Source organism: Macaca nemestrina, chromosome 13 (assembly GCF_043159975.1).
Source record: "Macaca nemestrina isolate mMacNem1 chromosome 13, mMacNem.hap1, whole genome shotgun sequence".
NCBI lineage: Eukaryota > Metazoa > Chordata > Mammalia > Primates > Cercopithecidae > Macaca > Macaca nemestrina.
This window is the reverse complement of record NC_092137.1, coordinates 17903208-17929480: the sequence shown is the minus strand read 5'-3', so window position 1 is coordinate 17929480 and position 26273 is coordinate 17903208. Positions and strand designations below refer to the sequence as shown.

At 40.6% G+C, this 26273-nt stretch overlaps 1 protein-coding gene across 3 annotated transcripts in view; it reads right to left on the bottom strand.

Moving 5' to 3' along the window:
* Positions 1 to 1736: 1736 nt before the first annotated feature.
* LOC105479898 (potassium voltage-gated channel modifier subfamily S member 3) overlaps positions 1737 to 26273 on the bottom strand; it is a 56817-nt gene continuing 32280 nt past the window's right edge. For all 3 annotated transcript variants that reach the window (XM_011738223.2, XM_011738222.3, XM_011738221.2), the window contains exons 2-3: positions 16572 to 16763; positions 1737 to 3477 (exon numbers count right to left, since the gene is read on the bottom strand). In XM_011738223.2, coding sequence (XP_011736525.1) covers positions 1943 to 3418 — 1476 coding nt within the window. In that variant the 5' untranslated portion in view covers positions 3419 to 3477; positions 16572 to 16763 and the 3' untranslated portion in view covers positions 1737 to 1942. The remainder of the gene's footprint in view (positions 3478 to 16571; positions 16764 to 26273) is intronic.

Sequence of the window (26273 nt, the reverse complement as noted above, 5' to 3'; positions counted from 1 at the left end):
AGTCAAAGTTTGACAGCATTTGTGGCTCTTTGTCCCTTCAGATGCACTCTGTTCTGATGTTTCCTTAAATCCACTCCCTAACACGGCAGAGCAGGGGGTAGTGAAAAGCACAGGCCCTGGAGTCAGCCTCCTGGGTCCAGAGCCCAAGCCCACTGCTGACTCTTGAACTTTCGCAAGCCACTTTCCCTGCAAACCTTAGTTTCCTCATGCCTTGAACTTATGCAAGTCACTTTCCCTGCAAACCTTGGTTTCTCATTTTAAAATGGGAACAGTAACAAACTTTTCTTCCGGGGTGTTGTAATAAATAAATGCAATTATACAGTTAGCTTATTATTACATTATTATTGCTGCTGTTGTTATTACTATTACTACTGTTACTATTATTACATAAGCAGTCTTCAGTTACCTCACCACTAATTAGAAAATCTTTGATAAAACAAGATCCCAAATTCTATTGCTGTGCCTCAAAACTATAGTTACTCCAATATCAAAAATGCATTTTGGAGAAAAGATTTTTTTAATGAGCAGGGGGTAACACACATGCATGTAATAAACCTCCAGATTTAAAAGTGGCCATAAACACTGTTTAGTTATATCCATCTCAGAAGCCATAGAAACATTAAGAGGAGTGATGAGTCAAAGAGTTACCTATATCTGAAAACGCCCTTCTTTCAATGAAATGCATCTACAAACATAACAAATCCACGTGGCTCTTCCATTGGGAAGATTTCAGGTAAAGAATCCCATAACCAGCCCCTGGTGGCATGCATGAGAGTCTCCACACGTCTCCAAAATTAACTCTTTAGCTAAATTCTCTCCACATGGGATAGAATTGCTCTGCCACTGTCTGAAAATGCATAGGTATGTCTTCTTTCCTTGTGAGAAGTTTCTACACGAGATGCAGAAATTACCATCTCTACGGCTATTGGAAAATGTTGGCTCATTTTATAGCTGCTGGCATAGCTTTTTCCAGAGATTTAAGTTTCACTCCTCTGGTCATAATGAATCACATCTGTGTGTTTGTACAACATTTCTCCCTTCTTCCATTCACTGAAAGTATTCCTGCCTGTGAATGTGTAGGTTTACTCTGCTCTGCAACATTTTTTAGGTAATGAGATTTTGTCTTAGCAGTATACATTATTATAAAATTCAAAATATATACTGAAGAAATATCTGTAAGGGCACACGCTTCATTCATATATGCCAATTTGGAGGGTGTCCCAAACACCTACATGTTTAATCAGTTTATGCTGGAGAGCACAATTTAGTCATGGACATGTTCTTCTATCTGCCAACTCCCATCAAGTCTACTGAAAAAAGAGTTAGCATATGCTTGGTACATACCCAAAATTCAAAACGTAAAGAAAGGAGGGCTCTTGGTACTCCAGAAAGAACATTTTTCTTCCAAACCAATCCTGAACATACTAAAATGTAGTTACTCAACATAAAAACACACAACCAAGACATTCTCCATACTGAATTAGGAAGTTTATTAGGCTCCTAGTTTCCATGTTTAGAACATGAGCATGGATTGACATGCATTGTCTCATTTTGTGGATCTCACATGCATGTCGTCTCAGTCAGCTGGACCTCTGATTCTACTCATGAGTAATTTAAAGTTAGCTCAATGTGAGTAAATGACAAACACAGAATGATGCATAAGCTGTAGCCACAAACCCCACCCAATGCCATTTGTCTTATATTCCAAAACCATATCACAACTCTCTCGTAAAAAATAAATTTCAGAACAAGGCATTTAATTGACCTCACAGAGAAAAATAAAGACAATTCTATCATTTCAGAATTCAGCAATGAATGTCCAACTATGGCTGAAAGGTACACCCTGAGAATTAAATGATTTTAACGAACCCATTGAGGTTTATAAAGCTGTGTTAACCTAATGTCGGGAAAGGATAAGAGAAACAGGCACAAACACCCCCGCTCATTTTGCTGTGCAATTCTCCAAGGAGGTGGTGTTACAAATGTCCTCATTGTCTTCAATGCTTGAAGCGTCTGTGGAGTCGGGATCGCTCACCACAATGCCTACAGAAGAGAGACTGGTAATGAAGGCATGCATCCGCTGTGCATAAATATCCCTAATGTTAAAGTAAGGTAGCTCATGACACTTCTCTGGTACATCCTCACTGCACTGGTCCACATCAATGTCCTTTTGCTTCTGGTAGTACTTGGAAAACTTGTTGAAGATGATGGTGATGGGAAGGGCCACCACCAAAATGCCACAGATGATGCACGTGCTGGCGATGAGCTTCCCCGCCAAGGTGACTGGGTGGGTGTCTCCATAGCCCACGGTTGTCATGCTGATGGTGGCCCACCACCAGCAGATGGGGATGCTGGTGAGGCTGGATGTGTGGTCATCTTTCTCCACAGAGTAGATAAGCACAGAAAAAATGGAAATGCCCACAGAGAGGAAGAGAAGCAGAAGTCCAACTTCATGGTAGCTGTGCCTCAGTGTGGCACCTAGAGACCGAAGTCCTACTGAGTGCCGGGCAAGTTTTAGAATTCGGAAAATCCTCATAAGCCGTAGGATCTGGACCACCTTGCCCATGTTCTCAATATCCTCACTCTCTTCCTCCTTGGTGTCTACAGCCAACGTGGCATAGAAGGGAATAATGGAGACAAAGTCAATGATGTTCAGAGGGTTTTTCCAGAATTTCTTTTGACAAGGAGCGGCAGCCAGCCGGACGGCAAGCTCCCCGGTGAACCAGGCAATGCACGCGATCTCCACTCCTTCCAGCACTGGATCATCCACTTCTCCATCCTCATTCTGGAACTCCGACATGCTGTGAACGCACATGGCCACGATGGAGGCCAGCACCACGCTCAAGGAGGAGATAGCGATAAGCTTAGCAGACAGGCAGTGTGCTGGGTTCTCCATTCTGATCCAGATTTTCTTACGGAGCTGGCCAAATCGCTGTGTGTCAAACTTCTCCAGCTCTTTCTCAAACAGAGACGACTCTTCAAACGAGGAGTCGGTACTCACGTCATGGCTTTTCTGATCCCAGTCCTTCTCGTGGTTTTCCTCTTTGCGTTCCTGGTAGCGATTGCTGCAGCAGGAATCAATGAAGAGCTCGTTGATGCCCCAGTACTCGATCTCCTGGCAGAATGAGAACACGCACAGCTCCTCCATGACGTGCAGCTTCCCCGTGTAATAAAAATTCAAAACATATCTGAACAAGGAGGGATTCCGATCAAAGTAGTATTCCTTATCAGCCACACTGTAATCATCACACAGCTCCAGAATGGCCTCTTCAGAATGGCAAGTAAGCAGCTTCCCCAGTCTGGTGTGAGGAAACCGCAGGAGGGTGCTTTGGTCAACAGACTGCTTAAAGCCCCCCACATTCAGGTTGACAAGTTCCTCGTCCTGTCCAGGGCGATGGAAAAACTCACCAAACACCATGGTGGATACAGGAGGCAGAGTGCTGGCTGGCAAGGGAGACGAGGAAGATCAGGCTGCACCTGGAAAGAGCACAAGATGATATTAGCACTCTGTCCTGCCGTGCCCGGCCAAGCTTATTTTTAATCTGCCCTTTCCAGGATGATGGGCTACATTAAAAGCAAAGCAGGAAATGCAATAAAAATGAATACATTATTATGCATTATGATCAGAAGAAAATCAACACAAAACAGATTTTCCCCCTAAAACCTCAGGATTTTGGGAACCCATTTTCTTTAGGAAAGAGAAAAGATGACAATATAATTTTTATGAACGCTAATTGCCATTTCTGTGTTCATTAAGCATTCAAACTGTACTTCCCAACCTTGCCCCCCAAAATACAATGCAATTTAGCTCACTTACATAATATAAGCATCTCCAGAGATTCAAGCACAGGCTCTTCATGTTTGGGAAAACTCAATTCAGATGTGATAGGCTAGTTGCTGCCAGGCTTGAAGCTCATCCCTTCCCATCCCTGGGGCTTGGTCATGCCCCCAATGCACACATCAAAGGGGGCTCAGCTCAGCTCTTACAAAGGATGTGAGTTTCCCTTTGCGTATCAATGTTTTACTCCTTTAAGAGAAAGCCCTACTCCCTATGTTTGGATGTGGACAATCAAGAGGATATAATTATCTCCCTGTGCTTAAGTACCTTATATCTTAAAGATATCATTACACTTCATGAGATGGTGTTTCAGGAACATCCACATGAAAAGCACCTGACTTGGGAAAACCTCTTTATGGTCATTGCACTATCAGTTTCCTGACACAAATGCGCTCCACCCCCATCTCCTCCTTCCCCTCACAGACAGTCCCCATGTGGCCCTAATCTATAATTATCTTTCCATAGATTGTCTATACTGGGTGAGCACGTGGCCTGTTTTTAGTTCTGACACTAATCAGGATGCACCAGGTCCATTTCTCAGAGAGAAAATAACAGCTTTTGATCCTCACCCAATGCAATGATGCTTCCTCAGAACAGATGATACAAATAAAAGGAGACTGTCATATACTGAGTCCCCACCTGATACTACTGGATGCCTTTACACATTATGTCATTCAGTCCTTCCAACACTATATGGTAGCTGGATAGAAAAATGGGTACTGCTCTCAGACTCTCTAGGTACATAATAGGTAAATGGTGGAGCCAAGATTTAAACCCAGGTTGAATTAATTCCAAAGTCCAGGTTCTCTCCACTACATAGACTTCCCCCACCTTCTTCCTTTTTATAATCTAATAATCCAACGTGAGGCATGCTATGTGAGAGGTCAGTCAAGCATCTTTGGGATTACTGAGAAAAAAGCAGTGACCTTAGCTGGAGAAGCTTCATAGCAGAGGTAATATGTAGCTCAAAGGTTCAAGTGGAGTCCACCTGATATGGTTTGGCTCTCTGTCCCCACCTAAATCTCATGTTGAATTGTGATCCTGTGTGTTGGAGGTGGAGCCTGGTGGCTGGATCATGGAGGTGGTTTCTAATGGCTTAGCATCATCCCCCAAGTGCTATCTCGTGATAGAGTTCTCATGAGACCTGGTTCTTTCAAAGTGTGTAGCATCTCCCCCTTCACTCTCTCTCTCTCTCCTACTCTGCCATGTAAGACATGCTGGCTTCCCTTTTGCCTGCTGCCAGGATTGTAAATTTCCTGAGGGCTCCCCAGTCATGCCTCCTGTACATCCTGCAGAACTGTAAGTCAATTAAATCTTTATAAATTACCCAGTCTCAGGTAGTTCTTTATAGCAGTGTGAGAACAGACTAACACACCACCAAACTGAAAGGAAAAGGACATTCCCACCAGAGGCATCAAAGGGTAGACAGAAGCCAGATTGTGAAGGACCCTGTACATCAGTCCAAAGAATCTGGATTTTATTCTGTCAGCAAGATCACTAAAGGGTCTTAATCAACAAGTGGACATAGCTATGTTTGTGACTGTGACTTAGAAAGCCACCAATGACAGCAGCATGAAAGCTGCATGGGGCAAAAGCTGGGCCCAAGAAGACAGGGCTGCAATAGAACAGGTTAGGGGTGGCAAGGACATGGACACACACAGTGGCATGCATAGAAAGAGGAAGTGATAAACTCAGAAGAAGTTTATAAGATAGAATCTACAGGATTTGGTAACTGACTGGAAAAAAAAAAAAAGGACAAGGAAGCAGAAAGGCCAAAAGAGGATGTGTTTTCTAGTCTGTAAAAGTGGGCAGACAGTAACACCATCAAAGGGAGCAGAAAGGCCAGAAAAAAATCTCTTTCCCCTTATGTTTATGGAAAGGCAAGGTTGTCTGCAAGAGAACAAATTCCTCCTCTGAAAAAAAAGAAAGGAAATAATAAAGATTAACATGCAAATAAATAAATGGAGAATAAAATTAAAAACAGAAAAAAAATCAACAAAGCCATTGGTCATTAAGGCAATCAACAAAATTGACAAATCTTTAACGAGGCTAATCAAGAAAAACTGAAATTACTTTGAGAGGGCAAGACAGATGGATCATTTGAGGCCAGGAGTTCAAGACCAGCCTGGTGAACATGGCAAAACCCCATCTCTACAAAAAATACAAAAATTAGCTGGGCATGGTGTCATGCATGTCTAGTCTCAGCTACACGAGAGGCTGAGGCATGAGAATCACTTGAACCCAGGACGGGGAGGCTGCAGTGAGCTGAGATCGCACTACTACACTCCATCCTCAGTGACAGAGTCAGACTCTGTCTCAAAACTTAAACAAAACAAAGGAAAATAAAAAAATGAGAGAAGATTCAAATTAGCAAAATCAGCAATGAAAGAACAACACCACTATTGACCTTACAAAATGAAAAGAACTATAAAGGAATACTATGAACAATCATATGTTCACAAATTAGATAACCTTGATGAAGTGTACGAATTGCTAGTGTCGACAAAAAGAGTCAAACTCTGTAAAATACTTAAAGAGATTTATTTTGAGCCAAATACGAGTGACCAATAGCCTGTGACATAGCCCTCAGGATATCCTGAGAACATGTACCCAAGGTTGTTGGCCTACAACTTGGCTATATACATTTTAGGGAGACACAAGAAATCAATCAATATATGTAAAATGTACATTGATTCTGTCCAGAAAGCCCAGAAAACTGGTAGCTGAGGTGGGGGAGCTTCCAGGCCATAGGTAGATTCAAAGATTGTCTGATTGGCAATTGGTTGAGAGTTAAGTTATTGTCTGATATGGTTGGGCTTTGTATCTCCACCCAAATCTCAACTCCAATTGTGATCCCCAAGTGTCAAGAAAGAGAACTGGTGGGAGGTGATTGGATCATGGGGTGGTTTCCCCATGCTCTTCTTGTAATAGTGAGTGAGTTCTCACAAGATCTGATGGTTTTATTAGGAGCTCTTCCCGCTTTGCTCATCTCTCATCTGCTGCCATGTAAGACATGCCTGTTCCCCTTCTATCAGGATTGTAAGTTTCCTGAGGCTTCCTCAGCTCTGCAGAACTGTGAGTCAATTAAACGCCTTTTCTTTATAAATTACCCAGTCTCGTGTATGTCTTTATAGCAGTAAGAAAATTGAATAATACTGTAAATTGGTACCACAGAGACTGGGGTACTCCTACAAAGATACCCCAAACTGTGGAAGCAACTTTGGAACTGGGTAACAGGCAGAGGCTGGAACAGTTTGGAGGATTCCAAAGAAGACAGGAAGATGTGGAAAAGTTTGGAACTTCCCAGAGACTTGTTGAGTGGTTTTGGCCAAAATGCTGGTAGTGATATGGACAATAAGCCCAGGCTGAAGTGGTCCCAGACGGAGATGAAAAACTTATTGGGACCTGGAACAAACACTCAGTCTTGCTATGCTTTAGCAAAGACAGTAGTGGCATTTTCCCCCTGCTGTAGAGATCTGTAGAACTTTGAACTTGAGAGAGATGATTTAGGGTATCTGGTGGAAGAAATTTCTAAGCAACAAAGTATCCAAGATGTGACCTGGGTGCTCTTAAAAACATTCCATTTTACTCATTCACAAAAGATCATTTGAAATTGGAACTTTTGTTTAAAAGGGAAGCAGAGCATAAAGGTTTGGGAAATTTGGAGCCTGATGATGCAATAGAAAAGAAAAACCCATTTTCTGAGGAGAAATTCAAGCTGGCTGCAGAAATTTGCATAAGTAACCAGGAGCTGAATGTTAACTGCCAAGACAATGGGGAAAATTTCTCCAGGGCATGTCAGAGGTCCTGGCGGCAGCCCCTTTCATCACAGGCTTAGAAGCCTAGGAGGAAAAATGGTTTCATGGGCTAGACCCAGGGCCCCACTGCTCTGTGCAGCCTTGGGACATGGCACCGGCATCCCAGTCATTTCAGCTCCAGTCATGGCTATAAGGGACCATGGTATAGCTCAGACCATGGTTTCAGATGGTGCAAGCCCCAAGCCTTGGTGACTTCCACGTAGTCTTGGGCCTGTGAGTGGATAGAAGTAAGAATTGAGGTTTGGGAACCTCTGCCTAGATTTCAGAGGATGTATGGAAACGCCTGGAAGTCCAGGCAGAAGTTTGCTGCAAGGGCAAAGCCCTCATGGAGAACCTCTGCTAGGGCAGTGCAGAAAGGAAATGTCGGGTTAGAGTATCACATGGAGTCCCCACTGGGGCACTGCCAAGTGGAGCTGTGAGAAGAGAACCACCTACTGTCCTCCTGACCCCAGAATGGTAGATCCACTGACAGCTTGCACTATGCACCTCGAAAAGCCACAGACACTCAACACCAGTCCATGAAAGCAGCTGGGAAGAGGGCTGTACCTTGCAAAGCCATAGGGGTGGAGCTGCCCAAGACCATGGGAGCCCACCTCTTGCATTACTGTGACCCAGATGGGAGACATGGAGTAAAAGGAGATCATTTAGGAGCTTTAAGATTTAATGGCTCCCCTGATGGGTTTCAGACTTACCCCTTTGGGGCCAATTTGTTTTGGGGCCAAAACAATCCTTTGTTTTGGCCAATTTCTCCCATTTGGAATGGGAGCATTTATCCAATGCCTGTACCTCCATTATATCTTGGTAGTAACTAACTTGCTTTTGATTTTAGAGGCTCCTAGTTGGAAGGACTTGCCTTGTCTCAGATGAAACTTTGGACTTGGACTTTTGAATTAATGTTGAAATGAGTTAAGACTTTGGGGGACTGTTGGGAAGGCATGATTGGTTTTAAACATGAGGATATGAGATTTGGAAGGGGCCAGAGGTAGAATGATATGGTCTGGCTTTTTGTCCCCACCCTTGAATTGTAATCCCCATGTGTCAAGGGAGAGACCTGGTAAGAGGTAACTGGATCATGGGGGCAGTTTCTCCCATGCTGTTCTCATGATAGTGAGTGAGTTCTTACAAGGTCTGATGGTTTGATAAGAGGCTCTTTTCTCTTCTCTCACCACTCTCTCTTGCCTGCCACCATGTAAGACATGCCTCTTCCCCTTCCACCATGATTATAATTTTCCTGAGACTCCCCCAACCCTGCGGAACTGTGAGTCAATTAAATCTCTTTTCTTTATAAATTACCCAGTATTGGGTATGTCTTTATAGCAATGTGAAAACAATACATTGTCTAAAGACTTACAATCAATAGGAATGTCTGGGTTAAGATAAGCAGCTGTGAAGACCAAGGTTTTATCATGCAGATGAAGCCTCCAGGTAGCAACTTCAGAGAGAATACATGGTAAATGTTTCTTATCGGAATTAAAGAGACTGCACTATCAGTCCTAAGGTTTGTGTTGATGTTAATGCTGGTAAGCTTTTCCTGAATTTCAAAAAAGAGGAGGGTATAATGAAGCATGTCTGACCTCTCCTTCTCATCATGGTCTGAACTCATTTTTCAGGTTAATTTTGGAATGCCCTTGGCCTAGAGGAGGGGTCCATTCAGATAGTCAGGAGGGTTTAGAATTTTATTTTTAGTTTACACTAGAAAGACATGATCTACACAAACTAACTCAAGAAGAAAAAGGAAATCTGAATAAACCTATTTATTAACAAGTAAAGATACAGAATTTGCAATTTAAAAAATGTTCTTATGGAAAGCTCACGTACAGATAGCTTTGCTGGTGAATTCTACCACAATTACCACCAATCTTTCACAAACCCTCCCAAAAATTAGAAGAGAAAGGCATACTTCCCAGCTCCTTCTATGAAGCTAGTATTATCCTAATACCAAAATTAGAAAAAGACATCACAAGAAAACTACAGGCCAGTATCCCTTATGAATACAGATGAATAAATCCTCAACAAAACATCAGCAAACCAAATCCAGCAACATATAAAAAGAATTATATACCATGAGTAGTGGGATTTATCTCAGGAATTTAAGGTTAACTTAACATGTAAATCAATCAAGGTAATATAAATACTAAAGAAATAATGAAAATGACATTATCATCTCAAAAGATGCAGAAAAAGCATTTGAAAAAATCTAGCACTCTTTTGTGATTTAAAAAAAAACTCAAAAACTAAGAATAGAACAGAACTCCTCCAATTTGATAAAGAGCATCTATGAAAAACCCACAGCTAAAAACATATTTAATGATAAAAGACTAAAAGCATTTCTCTTAAGATGAGGAACAAAACATGAATGTCCAATCCCACCACTTCTATTCAACATCATACTGGAAGTTCTAGTCAGGGAAATTAGGCAAGAAAAAGAAAGAAAATGCATCCAGACTGAAAAGGAAAAGTTAAACTACTTCTATTTGCAGATGATATGATCTTGTATATAGAAAATCCTATGGAATATATATACAAAAAAAATTATAACTAATAAATAAGTTCAGCAATTTTGCAGGATACTAGATTGATATACAAAAAACTCTATCTCTGTATACTAGCAATAAGACAATACAAATATGAAATTAAGAAAACAATCACATTTTCAATAGCATCCAGAAAAATAAAATATTTAGAAATAAATTTAAAAGTGGCATAAACCTGTAAAATGAATACTACAAAATGTTGTTGAAAAAATTAATGAAGAAATAAATGAATAGAAAGACACCCAATGTTCATGGATTAAAAGACTTGCTATTGTTAAATGGTAATACCCTTTAAATTAATTCATAGATTAAATACAATTCCTATAAAAATCCTAGCTGCCTTTATTCAGAAATTGACAAATTGATTCTAAAATTCTAAAATTTCAGAAATTGACAAATTGATTCTTAACACACTTGTCAAAAACCAATCAATAAACTGAAAAATAAGCCCATATGGGCTTTTTGATTGATTTTTGACAAGTGTGTCAAGACAATTCAACAGGGGTAAGAACAGTCTTTTCGATAACTAGTATTGGAACAACTGGATAGCCACATGCAAAAAAAAAACCTAAATTGTATATGTATCCCACACTATATATAAAAATTAACTTTAAATATATCAAAGGCCTGAATGTAGGTGCTAAAATTATAAAACTCTTAGAAGAAAATATTAACATAAATTTTCATGACCTTGAGGTAGGGAATGACTTCTTAGCTATAACACTAAAATTACAGTAAAATAAAGAAAAAATAGTTAAATTGACTTTATCAAAATGTAAAATGCACTTCAAAGGACACTATCAAGTCAAAAGACAAGTATCAAGAAAACAAAAAGACAACCCACAAAATAGAAGAAAATATTTGCAAATCATATATCTGATAAGGATATAGTATCCAGAATAAAGAACTCTTACAACTCAATAATAAAAAGACAAATAAACTCCTTTAAACTAGGCAAATAATTTTGATAGACATTTCTATGAAAACATATAAATGGCCAAAACGTACTTGAAAAGATGCTCAACATCATTAGACATTAGGAAAAGGCGAATCAAAATTACAATGAGATACCACTTCATACCAGTATGATGGCTATAGTCAAAAACTAATAATAATGCAAGTGTTGTATTATGATACATCAGGTGTTGGCAGGGATGTGGAGAAAGTGGAACCTTTGTGTGTCACTGGAAGTAATGTAAAATAGTACAGCCATTTTAGAAACAGTTTAGGCCCATTCCTCAAAAAGTTAAACAGAGTTACCACATGACCCAGCAATTCCATTCCTGGGTATAGTCCCAAGAGAACCGAAAACATATGTTCAAACAAAAAATGTATGTAATGTTCATAGCAGCATTATTCATAATAGCCAAAAAGGGGAGATAATCTAAATGTCCACCAAGGAATGAAGTTCTGACACAGACTACAACCTGGATCAACTTTGAAAACATTATGCTAATGAAAAAAGCCTACTAAAAAAAAAGACAATAAAAGATCATATATTGTATGATTCCATTTATAGCAAATATCCAGAATAGTCAAAACTATAGAAACAGAAAATAGGTTAGTGGTTGCTGGGGGCTGAGGGTAGGGGAGATGAGTACTATTAATGGATTTGGGTTTCGTTTGGGGGTGATAAATATGTCTTGGAATTGGAAAGTTGTACAGTCATGAATATACCAAGAACCACTGCATTAAACACATTTTTTAAAAGGTAGATTTTTGCTGTATTCAAAGCATATCTCAATAATATTGTCATTTAAAAAGGGATTCCATCCCAGCACTTTGGGTGGCCAAGGCAGGAGGATCACTTGAGCCCAGGAGTTTGAGACCAGCCTTGGCAACACACTGAGACTCTATTTCTATTTATTATTTTTAAAATTATGATAAAAATAAGTGAATAAATAAATAGGGATTCTAGATAATAATTAAAAAAAGAAATAATAGAATTAAAATCTTGCCATTTTGTAACTCATAATAAAATAATAGATCTAGGCAATGATCATCAATGGCTGATAAAATCCAGATAAAAAGCTGATGGGGAATCATAACAGAGATCAGAGTTACAATATCTGAACCCACTAATCAAGCCTAATGTAACAAAATAACTAGATTTTACTGAAACAAAATAAATATTTTAGAGGAATATGTTCAATAATACCAAAGGGGTGCAATCAGCAAAATCAAGACTGGGAAACCTTACAGGACAAATGACACAGATCAAATAAGAGGCATACAAAGCCAATATACAGACTTTGTATAGATCCTAATTCTAACAAGCCAAATGTTTAATATATATACATATGTATATTTATTTTTTTCATATATATATATACACACACACACATGAAAATCAGGGACTTTTGAAAACTGATATGGTCTGGCTCTGTGTCCCCACCCAAATCTCATGTCAAACTATAATCCCCAAGTGTCAGGGAGGGGCCTGGTGGGAGGTGACTGAATCATGGGGGCAGATTTCCCCTTGCTTTTTTCATGATTGTTAGTGAGTTCTCACAAGATCTGGTTGTTTGAAAATGTGTACCATCTCCCACTTCACTCTCTCTCGCTCTCCTGCTTCACCATGGTAAGATGTGCTTGCTTCCCCTTCGCCTTCCGCCATGATTTTAAGTTTCCTGAGGCTTTCCCAGCCATTCAGAACTCTTAATCAATTAAACCTCTTTCACTTATAAAATTACCCAGTCTCACTTAGTGCTTTATAGCAATGTGAGACTGAACTAGTACAAAAATCAACTAGATACTTGATATTATTAAAAAGTTATTGTTAATTTTTTAGTGTCCCAATAGTAATATAATTATGTTCTTAAAAGGAAACCCTTATCTTTTGGAAATACATACTAAAATATTTATTGATAAAATTACACAACATTGGGGATTGATTTCATAATAATACATGGAAAGGCAGGAGCACTGATCATACAAGATGGCTATGAGTTAATCACTGTTGCAGCAGGAGACGGGTAGGCACACAGGAGTTTAACATACTATTTTATTTTTGTACATGTTAAAATTCTCCACTAAAAATGTTTTAAGAAAAATGTACTAAGCATCTTTTTTCAGGCTATGCACTGTGGAAACTGCTTTCATATACACTATTATTCACTCTTTTATTCTCAACAACTGGTGCAGTACATAGACACTAGCAGGCAATGAGTACATGTAACTGAATGAATGAATCATTTTCTTTAATTCTCTAACAGCCCTAAGTCGTAGACCTTAGACTCCTGTGTTGCAAATGGGGACATCTGAGGCTCAGAATTTGCCCAACGTTGTCCAGCTTTTACTGGGCAGATTCTTTTCACGATGCCTCAAATATGAGTATTTGAAGATTTTTTTTAAGTGGGAGGAGGTAGAGACTGGCTGATGTTCTCATTTGCATATTATGTCAGCCATACTGTAAGGACATTGACGTTCACACACTGAAGTCACATGGGGTCTCAAATGAGATGCATCTGAGGGTACAGTGGCATTGGCCACAAAGTAGAAGACCCAACTGCTATTTTCATTCTCTTCTTAAAGCTAAACTTAGCTTCACTGTATTGATTTTCCTCCCTACTATCAACCCAAATCACTCATGGTGAGAACACTATATATACAGTATTTGACCACTTTGTCCCTCTTGGTGTTTATAAGGTTGAAAAGAAGAAAAACATGTCAAAAATCCAAGATACTCACTGGCAGCTTAAAATAAAAACTACCATTGATTCAGCTGCTTCCAACTGGCACCCTGTAAAGCTTTTTCAAAGCCATTAACCTCTTATTTGCCTCCTCTTGGTCCACTTCCTGCTCTTGTTGCTTCATGCTCTCAAACTCACCTAAGAAAATATTCTCAAAATTGTGTCTTTTCAAGGCTGACTCATACACATACACACAAGCTCATGACTGTCTCTGATAATGCACCTGCTTTGCTCAGAAAAGTAATGAAAGTATTATAATACAAGCCAATTTTTCTTACTGGACAGAACTGCTTTTTGGTATCAATTTCATAAAAGTAAATAAAAACCCAGATTTGTTTTTCCTTCTTGTTTTGTACATGTCCAAAAATCTATATTAATCCTCTTACATCAAAGAAAAAAATACACCATTTTCAGTATTTAACACTGCCTTCTTTTTGGAACATTATTCTAAGAGTTTTCTTTTGTTCTATTAAATTTAAAAAGAAAGCTCATTTCAATTTTTTTAAAGAGTAGGTCATGCTAAATTCAGTTTCTGGTCATGCCATGTGGTGATATACAAAATGGGAAAACCAAGCAAATGTAAACAGAATTAGAAACCTAAACTCAATCTATACCCATGTCTCCTCCTTACCACCCTCCTACCAGGCGCCTCCCAGGTAAAAGTCTTCTCTTACAGCATTGTCTGAGCATGGCGAGGCTCCTACATGGAGCCATTACCTCCAGTAGCTTTCCAAGTGGTGCAGCCCAGTCCACTGAGAAGGCTTTCTGTAAAGCGTAAGCCCCACTGGCCAAACAGGCAGGCAAGAAAACTCGCTGCCAGGTCTGTTCTGCACTTGACATGTTCTGACATCATGGGCCACAGTCAGACAGCACACCAATGACACAGGTCCAGAAAGTTTGCAGGGTCCCAGGGTGCTCTATTTCAGAGCATTCATAAACTGAATGCAACGTTAAAACGTTGAACTTAACAAAACAAAAACTGTGTCCTCTTATTCATGCTGAATTATCAGCAACAACTAGCAAAAAAGAGGGAAAGACTAGGATTCTGAAAACTTGTGTCTGAGCTCCCTCTTCTTATGTGCATGACCTTGGGCAGGTGAAGCCTTGATCTATAGAAGGAGATTATAAACCCACCTTGAGGATAAAATAACAAATGTAAAAGTCTTTTGAAACCATAAAGCATGAGACACATGTAAAACTGTATTCCAAAAATAAAAGATTGATATAATGGTATTTCTACCTTCCCCCACTTCCTTCCTCTATTCCCTTCCCTTCTCTTACTCCCACCAACTGGTACAATCACATTAAAGTTGTACTCACTCCCTCTGGATCTGTATTTAGTGTGACTGCTACTCTCTGGAAACTCCAGGGATCTCTGTAATTCACACAGCTCATCGCCAAGCAGAGAGCTGCTCAGAAGGCTGAGTGATTTAGTGAGCCAAGCAGCCAGAAAGCTGTCCTTTTTGTAAAAAGCAAAGAATCATAGATGATAGCTTTTCAAACAGAAACAGGAAAAACCTGGACTTTGCCACAAGAGGGGCCCCTAGCCCTGCTGCAAATACTCCATCACATCTCCAACTGAGCCAGGTTGCTTGGAATCATGCACATACAGAGGTCTGTCATGGGAAAGCTCTGTTGCCCAGAGGGGGGAGTTTTGGAGAATTTAGGCCCAGGCCAAATTAATGGTTCTCCCTTCTCTACCTCCCCACTGTATTCACCCTCTCCCATAGCTCATTTGTGTACACCTTGATTTTAGCACATACCACAAGGCGTTATGATGTTATCTACAATTCTCCTTATTCCCCACAAGTCTGACTGTTGCTCAGTCTAGACTCCAAGCTCCGCTGTGGAAGAAACCATGTATCATCCTCTTACAGCTATAGCCCCTTATGCTAAGTGCTGCCCATAATCTAGTAAAAGATACTTGCTTTTATCTGGAGGAATTAACAAAAGCTGTTACTACTTTTGTCAAAGAGCTAACAGAATGATCTAGAACAGGCATGGCAAAATTAAATACCTCCGGCGACCAAACAAGTCAAACAAATGAGATGGCTGGGGATGGTGGTGAACTGTCCCCACTTATCTAAGAGGCAGAGGCTACTCAGCACTGGAATCCTTTTTAGGAACAGAGGCCCAGTATAGACGTATCATTCAGTCTTCCCAGGAGAACCTGGAAACCCTGATCCTTATGTGCAATATCTCAAGTTTAGTTAGAATTGATCCAACATGTTTTAAGCATTATGTGGCTCAAACAAAGATGTGCCTCTGGGCCAGGTACATCTGATGAGCTACCCAGTCTGTGACGTAAGCCAAACTCTGACCAATTCCAGTCCACAACATACATTTTAAGCCAGACTGGCTAACATGAACACAAATGGAATCTAGTTACAATAGCAGTAGTGTCATTCTCTCAAGTCTGAACTATAAATGTCAAAAAGGGAGAGGGAGGAAATGTGAAACACGGCATTTTCTAAAGCTGTCCAGTGGTGTCCCTTAATGTAACTCCAATCTAATCCTTCAAGACCAACACTTTTCTTCCCATAGTCGTCTGTCCCAACTGCCCAATCGATTTGACCATCCATCAGAAGAGTCTAACTTTCATCTTTCTCACTACACTGGAAGGCTCATTCTCATCCTGCTTTGATAAATAATGGTGCTTGAGAAAATAAGATAGAATGGCAACTCTTACCCTTGAGGTGGAGATGCCACACGCTCTGCCTTCATCCTGCCCGGTGGGACGTCCATCATCATCCAAGACGCTCTGCCCTTCTCAGCACACTGGAATGTGTGGTGCACATAGGCATTTGGTGGCCAAAAAGAAGGAAAGAATCCTGTTCTCTGGTTGTACAGGCCAAAGCAATCACTGGAAAATCACTCTCACCTGCAGAAAAAACCATCAGCCAAGCTGTAACTGCAAGGAACAAATACACCCAAGACATTCTATCTCAGGATCAGCACTCTGGGCACTTTGCTGATGAGACTCAAATCTGAAAGCCCCACCTAATTCTCAGCATGTGGAGGGTGGTCTCTTTCCCCTGTGGAACCATCACTGCCAGTGGACACGTGCTAGGTTTAAGGATCCTCGGAACTCAACAGTAGTGAAAGTCTTAGAACTCGTCTACTGGCAGAGGCCACTAAAACATCTAAAGACAAAATCAGGCACTATAATTAGGGCTGCAGTTACCTACTCCCACAAGGTTTCTTATAGAAGTGTTATTCTCCCAGCTAATTCATCAAGGATATACTTGTAAGCTTCTAAATGAATGCATTCTAATCCATTTCAAAATCCAACTTCTGGGTATTACTGCTATAACAGAATTAACACTGCTGCTCTAATTTGAAATCAATAGATTTCAAAGGCTGGCCAAATTCAATGTTGCTTTATTTGCCCATTATTATATTTCACAGATCAGAAATGACACAGGTGTAATCACAGTTTCTGTGTGTGGTTATGTGTATGAAGTGTGTGTTGGGGGGTATGTTTTAAGTTTCTGTCACAACAAACAAAAGCCAAATTTCAGTTTGTCTCTGAATAAATTTTAAAAAGCAAAATAATTCCAGTTTCCACCCAGGTAAGCCTTGCCTCATGCTGATGCATTCCCATACATTGGCACTAGTTTCTAAGCATCCATCCATTGATTTTCATGTTTTTCAATCAACACCAGGTCCAAAAGAGGGAGAAAAAAAAAGAAGAAGAAGAAAATATTGATTCTGAGCAAAAAAAAAAAAAAAAAAACATGAAAAAAGTGCCTCTGGCTAGGTCAGTCATTAAACAAACATTCGCTGTGGTTTATGATCTGCTGGGCATTATCTTAGGCATTGGGATTATAAACCAGATGCAGTGCCTGCCCCAATCCCCCAAGAGCTCTCAGGCCCAAAACCAAATAAACAAGTGAATAGCATCCTAACAACATCAAGGGGCAATGGAGGGGGAATGAAGCAGGAACACAGTTTCCAAGTTGTCCCAACAACAGCAGAGCAATCCTTCAGCACATCTGGACTTTGCAGAGGGGTAAATTCCCACCGCCAACAGAGATGATACTGAAGAAAGATCCAGAAGCAAAATGCAACTCCACCCAAACTGAACTTATAAGATGCTACACTTAGCAGAGGAGGTAGAGAAATCTCAACAGGGTAAGTAAAATCAATTCAGGTGCTAAACTCCTCCTCCTTCCTCCTCCATGCTTTCCTCCTCCTCCCCTTCCTCCTCCTCCTCCTTTCTCCCTCCTCCTCCTTCATGCCCTCTCAGTAGCATGTCCTTGGGTCACCCTCAGTTCTCTGCATTCCAATGAAACACACAACTGCTGCTGAACCTTGGTAAAAGGATATAGCACACACATAGTCTTCCTTTCCCTATCAGATGCCTTTCCAACTGTAGCACATTTTAAGGGAAGGTAGGATTAATCTGGCTGAGAGGTAATTAATAAATCACTATATTAATTACTAAAGAAAAAATAACCAAATAATTAGGCTATGCAGCATTTCTAAGAATCCCCAAGCACTACCTAAAGTTCATTGCACTGGCTTACCACAGGAAGGTCAGGGCTGGTCCAGGGACAGACTGAGAAGTTAGCCAAGTGTATCCTTTTTATAGCACTAGTACCTAATGGGCCTTTAGTCTATGTCTAATGAATAAATGACATCCCAGGCTGTCCCTTTCTCTCCCCCTCCCTGCAAAACTCAGAATTCCTGTGCCTTGCCCCATTTTCCATCACCATGATTCCGATCCAAAAAAAACTGGACTTTTAGACAAGATGTAACACCAGACAATATCTCTTGTTATGAATTTATGTAAATTAGCACCCCTCTAAGAGCATTCACATTCTAAGTGTGACTTCTCAATATAAAATTATAACTAGCATCTTCTGAGACCCACAGGAAGCCAAGTATCTTTTTAGGAGTTTTATACACATCTCCTCTGCCCTCAGCCATGATAAGTGGTATTATTCCCATTTAATAGGTGGGACATTGAGGCTCAGAGAAGTGACCTGTCCAAAGTCCTACACCTGAGGTGCACCACAGCCAGGAGTGAAACTCAGGTGGCTCTGCCTGAGATCAGTTAGTGTGGAAAATCAAGATCTCTCTTAGTTGTCGGGGAAGGTCAAGCAGGGATTGCGGGGAGTGGGCAGAACATGACCCAAGCCAGCAGGCAATGGGGAAGAAAAATGTGTGCATCCAACATATCCTCCCATTCCTGCCTAACAATCCCATCCAGTGTTTCCATTTCTCTGTGTTCCTACCAGCCCAATCCTTGTTGGCTTGTTCAAAAGAAAAGAGCATTGTTTGTGACTTAGCACTTAATAGATTTCTGACTTTCCTGAGTGATTCAGCCTGATCCTGGAAAACACACTAAGCTCACTCAAGTATTGCCACCTTCTGCAGAATTCCCTCCTTTCTTCACAAAACTCTCTGCATCATCCTTGTACTTCCCTCCAGGGTGGCTATATTTCCTGGTGGGTTGACTACAGCATTCAAAAGTGAACAAGTGACTGCCTCTGTTATTGAGAGGGAAAACGTAATGACTAAGTGGCATATTGGACTCTTTCGTCTTCCAGACACCCGACACCCAATCGTGGAACAGAACCCAAGGAAAAGCAAATGGACAGCAGACAGTCCACATGAGTGAGAATGACTCCCTGCACCCTTCTCCCAGGTCTCAGAATCACAGGAATAAGGTTGCTCTCCAAAAACCACAAAATCAGTGCCTGATAGATCAAAGCAGACACTCCAAGTGACACTGCACCATAAGTCTGTGTCCTCTGTACTTGCACAGAATCCTGTGTGGCCCCATCACTGTTCTGGCCATAATCTTCTGAAATGTTGTCACACCAGTACCACCCACTACACTGGGAGAAAGCCTCCAGTTAGGGACAGTATCCTAATATCAATCTTCATATTAATTATCCCTGTCACAGAGTAGTGCATAATACATTTTTTGAACCAATTCCTCTTCCCTGAGCCAATAAGACTAAATTAATGAAAAGAATAAATATGGATAATGAAAGGCAGCTGGTAAGTAGTAGAAGCAGAGAAGGAAAATGGGAAAGACTGAGGTAGGTTCCCAAGACCCATCCCAGCAGTGGTGAAAACAGAAGAGTCTCATCCTGAAGACTCAGCACGTCCAACTCAAATGGTGGGACATCTCGAGTAGGGTCTTGAGTTTCAAGACCTCAGAGTTTCAGGTATCTTTATAATCCCCAAAGACTTCCCTTTGTTCTGACTCCAGGCTCCCTGAGGCATCTCCTGCTGATCTGGGCTCCCACACACCTTGCTATCAAGAGCAAATGAGCTATACGGACAACACAGGTGTCTACTCTGCTAGTTCTGTCTATGACTGTACTGGAACTTAGTAAGACAGCAAGAGGTGTATTTATGCAGTTTCCTGTGAGTTTCTATGCAAGTCAACCTCCTACAGTTTGATCAGCTCTGGGACACCTGAGAGTGAAATGCTGAAGTTGCAAGGTTAAGAGATAGCTGACTCCAACCTGTGATAATCTTACCTGGAAAATGGGACCTGTGAGTACCCTCCTGGCAGCCGGCTGGCTTATCTGGAGATATCCTGACCTTGAAAACTTCTATGGCAGGATGTCTCAGCCTCAGCACTATTGGTGGGGTCAGGTAATTCTCTTGTGGGGGCTGTCCCATGCACTGTAGAGTGTTTAGCAGCATCCCTAGCCCCCATCTACTAGAGGCCAGTTATACACCACCTACCCATCACAATGCTGTGACAACCAAAAATGTCTCCAGATACTGCCAATATCCCTTGGGGATCAAAGTCATCCCCACTTGAGAACCAGTGCTCTACAAGTAGAGTAAAAGAACCCCAGGCAGCTGTTTGGGAGCTGGAAGGTCAGAAGGTTTGGAATGACAAATTGTACTAATACTTCACCTGCTGACAGGGGCTGGGGATACCCTCCCAACACTTGTTCTTTCAGAATTCAGTCATGGCATTTCCAGTGTCATACAACCAAAACTTTAAAAATGAAGAAAGATAAAAGCAAGTTTAACCTTTTGTTGAAACTCAAACCTTGCTTCATGCAATTTGAGTCTAAAGGTTAGTGAGTCTGTCTTAAATTTTCCAACATTTTCAGTGCCAGAATGATATACTGTGCACATGCACTAATCTAGTTTCAGATCTCTCGCCTGCTGCAGCTCTCTGCAGGTAGTGCTGCTCCTGCTGAATACGCCCACTCCTAACCAAAGCTCCAACCTTGTGGAGACTAATTGGTGTCCCTGGAAAAAAATGCAAATTCATGTCAGTTTTGTAGTCTTGCTACCACTCATCAACCACAGACTCACTTTTAATAAAATCTGAAAGCAATAAAATTATATGAATAGTAACAAAAGGTGAAACTCAACCCTACTTCTCTCTATCTGGCTTAACTAATGAAAATTGTCACCCAGTGTTTTGCTTAAATAAAATTAAAATATCATAATCATACTGCCATAATTGGATTTAGCGTGCTAGAAAAAAAATTGTACTGATATTTAAATCCTATAATCCAAAGCAATCAGAATCAAACATCTTCCAGTTGATTCAGACAGGGCATTACTAAGAATATCCCTCCACTACTCACTCTGTCCAAATTTAACTCTGTCAAATTTCAAGAAGTACCTTAATATAGCAAATCCTTGAATTAACATGATTTTTTAAAATCTGTCCCTAAAAGAAAATGAAAACTTCTCAGGGTCTAATATATTCAGGGACAAACCAGTAAGTGCTTTCTAAAGCAAAGTCTCTAAATGACTTTTGAAAGGTTAGTATAAATTATATTTTTCTTGGTCATTCAGAGTGAGTAAATGCCATACCAACTGCAGAAATCCCAAGACTTGACGCATGGGTAACTAAACACCACCTTCCTTTCCTCTTGCCCTATGTTTCTAGACAACCTCCCCCTGGGGAATGGAGGGGAGGCAGCAGGGATGCAGCTGTGTCACCTCCACAAGAAAATCTAGAGAAAGGAAAGGAGAGACAGGCAGACCAGGAGCTTCCCTGGGGAAGGGTGTGCACCTCACAGAAGGAGGCACCACACAGCCACTGAGTGTTGACAAGGCTCTAGGGTCACTCTGAGTGGTCCATGCAACTGCTCCTGGCCCCAGAAAGGAACTGCACTGGCTCCATCCACCTTGTAGTCATCTCCCTACTGCATGGCTAGCTGGAGACAGAGGCTAGGGCTGTCCCGTTTGAATGCATCAAACGACTGCACTCACACAGGCAGATAAAGAGGAACTGAAAGCAAGCAGCTTTGGAGTGAGCAGGAAAGTATCGTACAATGATAGCAGTGAAAACTTCTTAAAGAAACCTTTCTGGAGGACATCATACCAATGTGTATCACAAAATCCCAGGGTTTCGCATTTTGGAATGTATCCTGAAGAAATAAATCAGACAAGCGTTGAAAGATGCGTGTACAAGGTTGTTCACTGCATCATTAATTATTTGTAAGAGTGAAATGTCAAAGACAACCTGCACATCCATCAACAGAGGAATGATTAAATAGACCGGGGGTAGCCATGCAATGAATACTCTGTAGCCATTAAAAATGCTGAAATAATAAAAGTTACAGAAGTTAAAGCTTCCTTATACTAAGTCTGGCCCTGTGCTTTTTACATGTCTAAATCCATTTAATCCTCGCAGCACTCAGACAAGTGGTGTTTTTATTGCATTCATTTTGCAGACGGAGAAACTGGTAGAGAAGTTAACTGATTTTAGGCAGTCAACAGCTATTAAGTGACAACTCTATAATTTGAACCCAAACAATAATGCTTCAAAGCCATTCTCTTAGCTACTATAGCTCTACTGCCTTTAAAACCATTACAAAGTCACAATATGCTAAGTATAAAAGAGAAATAATTATGGTGCAATATATAGCATGATTATATCTTTGTAAACTACGTCTTTTTAGAGTAAATAAGAATATATACCAAAATGTTAAATTCATTGTCTCTGGATGATGGAATTTGGAGTGATTTTCACTTTCTACTCTCTACCTTTCAACATTATGTATATTTCTCACTTTAAACAAATAGGTATTATAAAATATTTATGAAAATAGTTATTTCTACATAGAAAAATAAAAGGTCATAAGCAGCTCCAGTCAGCATTTGGGCAGGGGAAAAGGGGAATGAGAGAGATATCGAATGAACATACCGATTCACGTGAGAAAGGGTCCCCAGCCCCCAGCCAAAGCCCTCCACTATCCTGAGATGCTGCTGTTCATTCATGGCTGCTTTATGATGGGCAGTATCCTGGGAACTACCAAGGACAAAAGATAACATGGATCTTGCCCTCGAAGCTTATAGGAGCTGAGAAGAACAAGGAGGGTAAATGGGTAAATAAATAACTGTAATACAAGGTGCAGTAGTATGTCAGGCATGGGAAAAGGTACAGAGACGTTATTGAGGAAGTTCAGAAGAGGTAGAGTCCCTCGAGATAAGGAAGTGGGGATAGCTACATGAATAGGTAGCATTTGGAGCTAACCCTTGAAGAGCGAGTCAGGTATGAACAAGGTAAAGGAGCCAGGTAAGGGTAAGAAGGTTCTTCTCCAAGGAGAGGAAAGAACACATACAAAAGCATGATGGCAGGAAAGTTCATGGTATGGACAGAGAGCAGAAAATGGTAGACTTGGGCTATAGGAGGTAGCCTATGACTTAGAGCTATTTATACAGATTATTTCTTTTAAAATATGAAGAACTCTGCCTGTACTATCTACATTTTTGTGAACTAGGAATACCAAAGTAAGAGATGTCTCTGGGAGAGGAGAATGGATTGATTGTCTGTGGCCATACAGAGAATCTGTGGCTACAAAAGGACCATACCCCAGGCCTCCTGAAAGATTTAGCCACAAGGAACCGATCCGAGACTATAAAGTCCTCTTGGAGTTACTGCTCTTCCTAGAACCTCTAAAAAAAAAAAAAAAAAAGTTGACACTTCCACTGGGTGTGCCAATCTACCAGGAATCCCAGTGATCTGAAATGGCAAGCAGTGAATTCCAGTAGTGCCAACTGACATGCAGACAACAACAGAAACAGCAATATTCCATTACTTCATCCCACTCCTCTTTTGTATTCCATTTAATCTGTTCACTTAAGAGTCAGAGTAGGGGGTCTGTGTTGAAATGCAGGAGGTCCTTGAATTTAGACAGAAAAAAAAATATTTATTTTCACCAATCTCTAACTAAAATTTTAGCAATTCCTTCCATTAAGAATGCAGGTATCGGCCCGGGGTAGTGTATATTACCAGTGCCAATAACTTCACACCAACAGAAGTGTGAATAACTTAATATCCTATCAGAGTTGTTGCAGAGATCTCAAAATACCATTTATACTCATTATTACTTTAGAATCACAGTAGTTAATGGCCCTACTGCTAGATTTTAATTAATGAATTAATAAGCACATATATTGCTAACTCATAAATTGCTTTTACTATTTTGGTAATTGCATTTCAACATAACTGGATTCCTTTACATCCTGTAGGTTTCATCTTTTGTATTTAAATGCGCTATTCTGAAAAGGGGTCCATAGGCTTCTCAGACTCCCAAAGAAGTTCATGGCAAAAGGAAGGATTAAGAATCCTTGGCCGGGCGCGGTGGCTCAAGCTCGTAATCCCAGCACTTTGGGAGGCCGAGACAGGCGGATCACGAGGTCAGGAGATCGAGACCATCCTGGCTAACACGGTGAAACCCCATCTCTACTAAAAAATACAAAAAACTAGCCGGGCGAGGTGGCGGGCGCCTGTAGTCCCAGCTACTCGGGAGGCTGAGGCAGGAAAATGGCATAAACCCGGGAGGCGGAGCTTGCAGTGAGCTGAGATCCGGCCACTGCACCCCAGCCTGGGCGACAGAGCAAGACTCCATCTCAAAAAAAATAAAAATAAATAAATAAATAAATAAAAGAATCCTTTAGCTAGAGATCCTGTTAAAATGTGCATCACATCATGTCACTCCTATGTTCAACCCTCCAGTGGCTTCCATCCTACTCAGAGTCAAAGTGGCCACCATCCACCCTCCCCTAACTTCATTTGTCTAATCTTACTTCAGATTCCTCTTATCCTCTATCATTCCCATCTGGCATCCTGGTCTCCTTGCTAATGCTTATCCTGTCAAGTGAGGCACATCTTAACTCAGGGCCTCTGCAGTGGCTGATCCCTCTGCCGGGAATGCTCTTTCTCCAGGTGAGACTGCATGGCTTGCCTCCTCACTTCCCTCAAGTCTTCACTCAAATGATATCTTCTCAACAACACCTTCCTCGGTTAGCCTATCTAAAATGTCAATAACCCCCTAAAAGTTCAATCCCCTTCCTTGCTTTATTTTTAATCCATAGCATTTATCACTTTCAAAAATATACTTAGACATATACTTTTTAATTTCATTATCTTATTTACTGTTTGCTTCTCCAGTCCAATATGAGCTCCCTTAGTGCAGGGATTTGCATCTGTCTTACATATCACTGCATTCCCAGTCCCTAGAACTTCATCTGACACATGTTAAATTCTTAACAATGTATTTGCTGAAACTATCACAAGGACAGAAAACCAAACACCGCATGTTCTCACTCACAGGTGGGAACTGAACAATGAGAACACTTGGGCACAGGAAGGGGAACATCACACACTAGGGCCTGTCGTGGGGTGGGGATCTGGGGGAGGGATAGCATTAGGAGATATACCTAATGTAAGTGACGAGTTAATGAGTACAGCACAGCAACATGGCACATGTATACAAATGTAACAAACCTGCATGTTGTGCACATGTACCCTAGAACTTAAAATATAATAATTTTTTTAAAATTTTTTTTGCTGAATTAATGAGTTGGTTGACATTTGCCAATAGCTTAGCTACTGGCTGCTTCCATTCTGTATCAAATTTTAAAGTCTCTCTTGCCCACTGCATTAGCTGAGAGAAAAGAAATCACAACAAACGTGCTTTTAAAATGGTGGTCACCACAGAAGACAAGTAGCTTATTTATCAACCACTGCAGATGGCAGGTACATTTTTTTCCTTAATTAGGAGAGTTTTTATTAAAGACAAGATAGATAAGTTCTAACATACACACACATACAAGTTATTGGCTGGATCAAATTATATCATAAAACAAATACCAAAAAGTAAATGGAAAAATTGGGGATGTGGCATAAAATCAACAAAAGCATACTAACCCAGATTGTAACAGAAGTGATGCTGGCTGATAAGATCATCATACAGATTCTACCTGGCTAATATTAAAAGGAAATGGACAGTGTACATACTCATGAGTAACTGTAGGTGGCAAATCACATTAACACTGCTCGACTTAATCTACAGTTGTTAAAATGTAAAATTACCCATCTTAAGGCATGGCTGCTTATATATTCAACTAGTAAAAATGCATTTAACACTAGTAAAGATCTAAA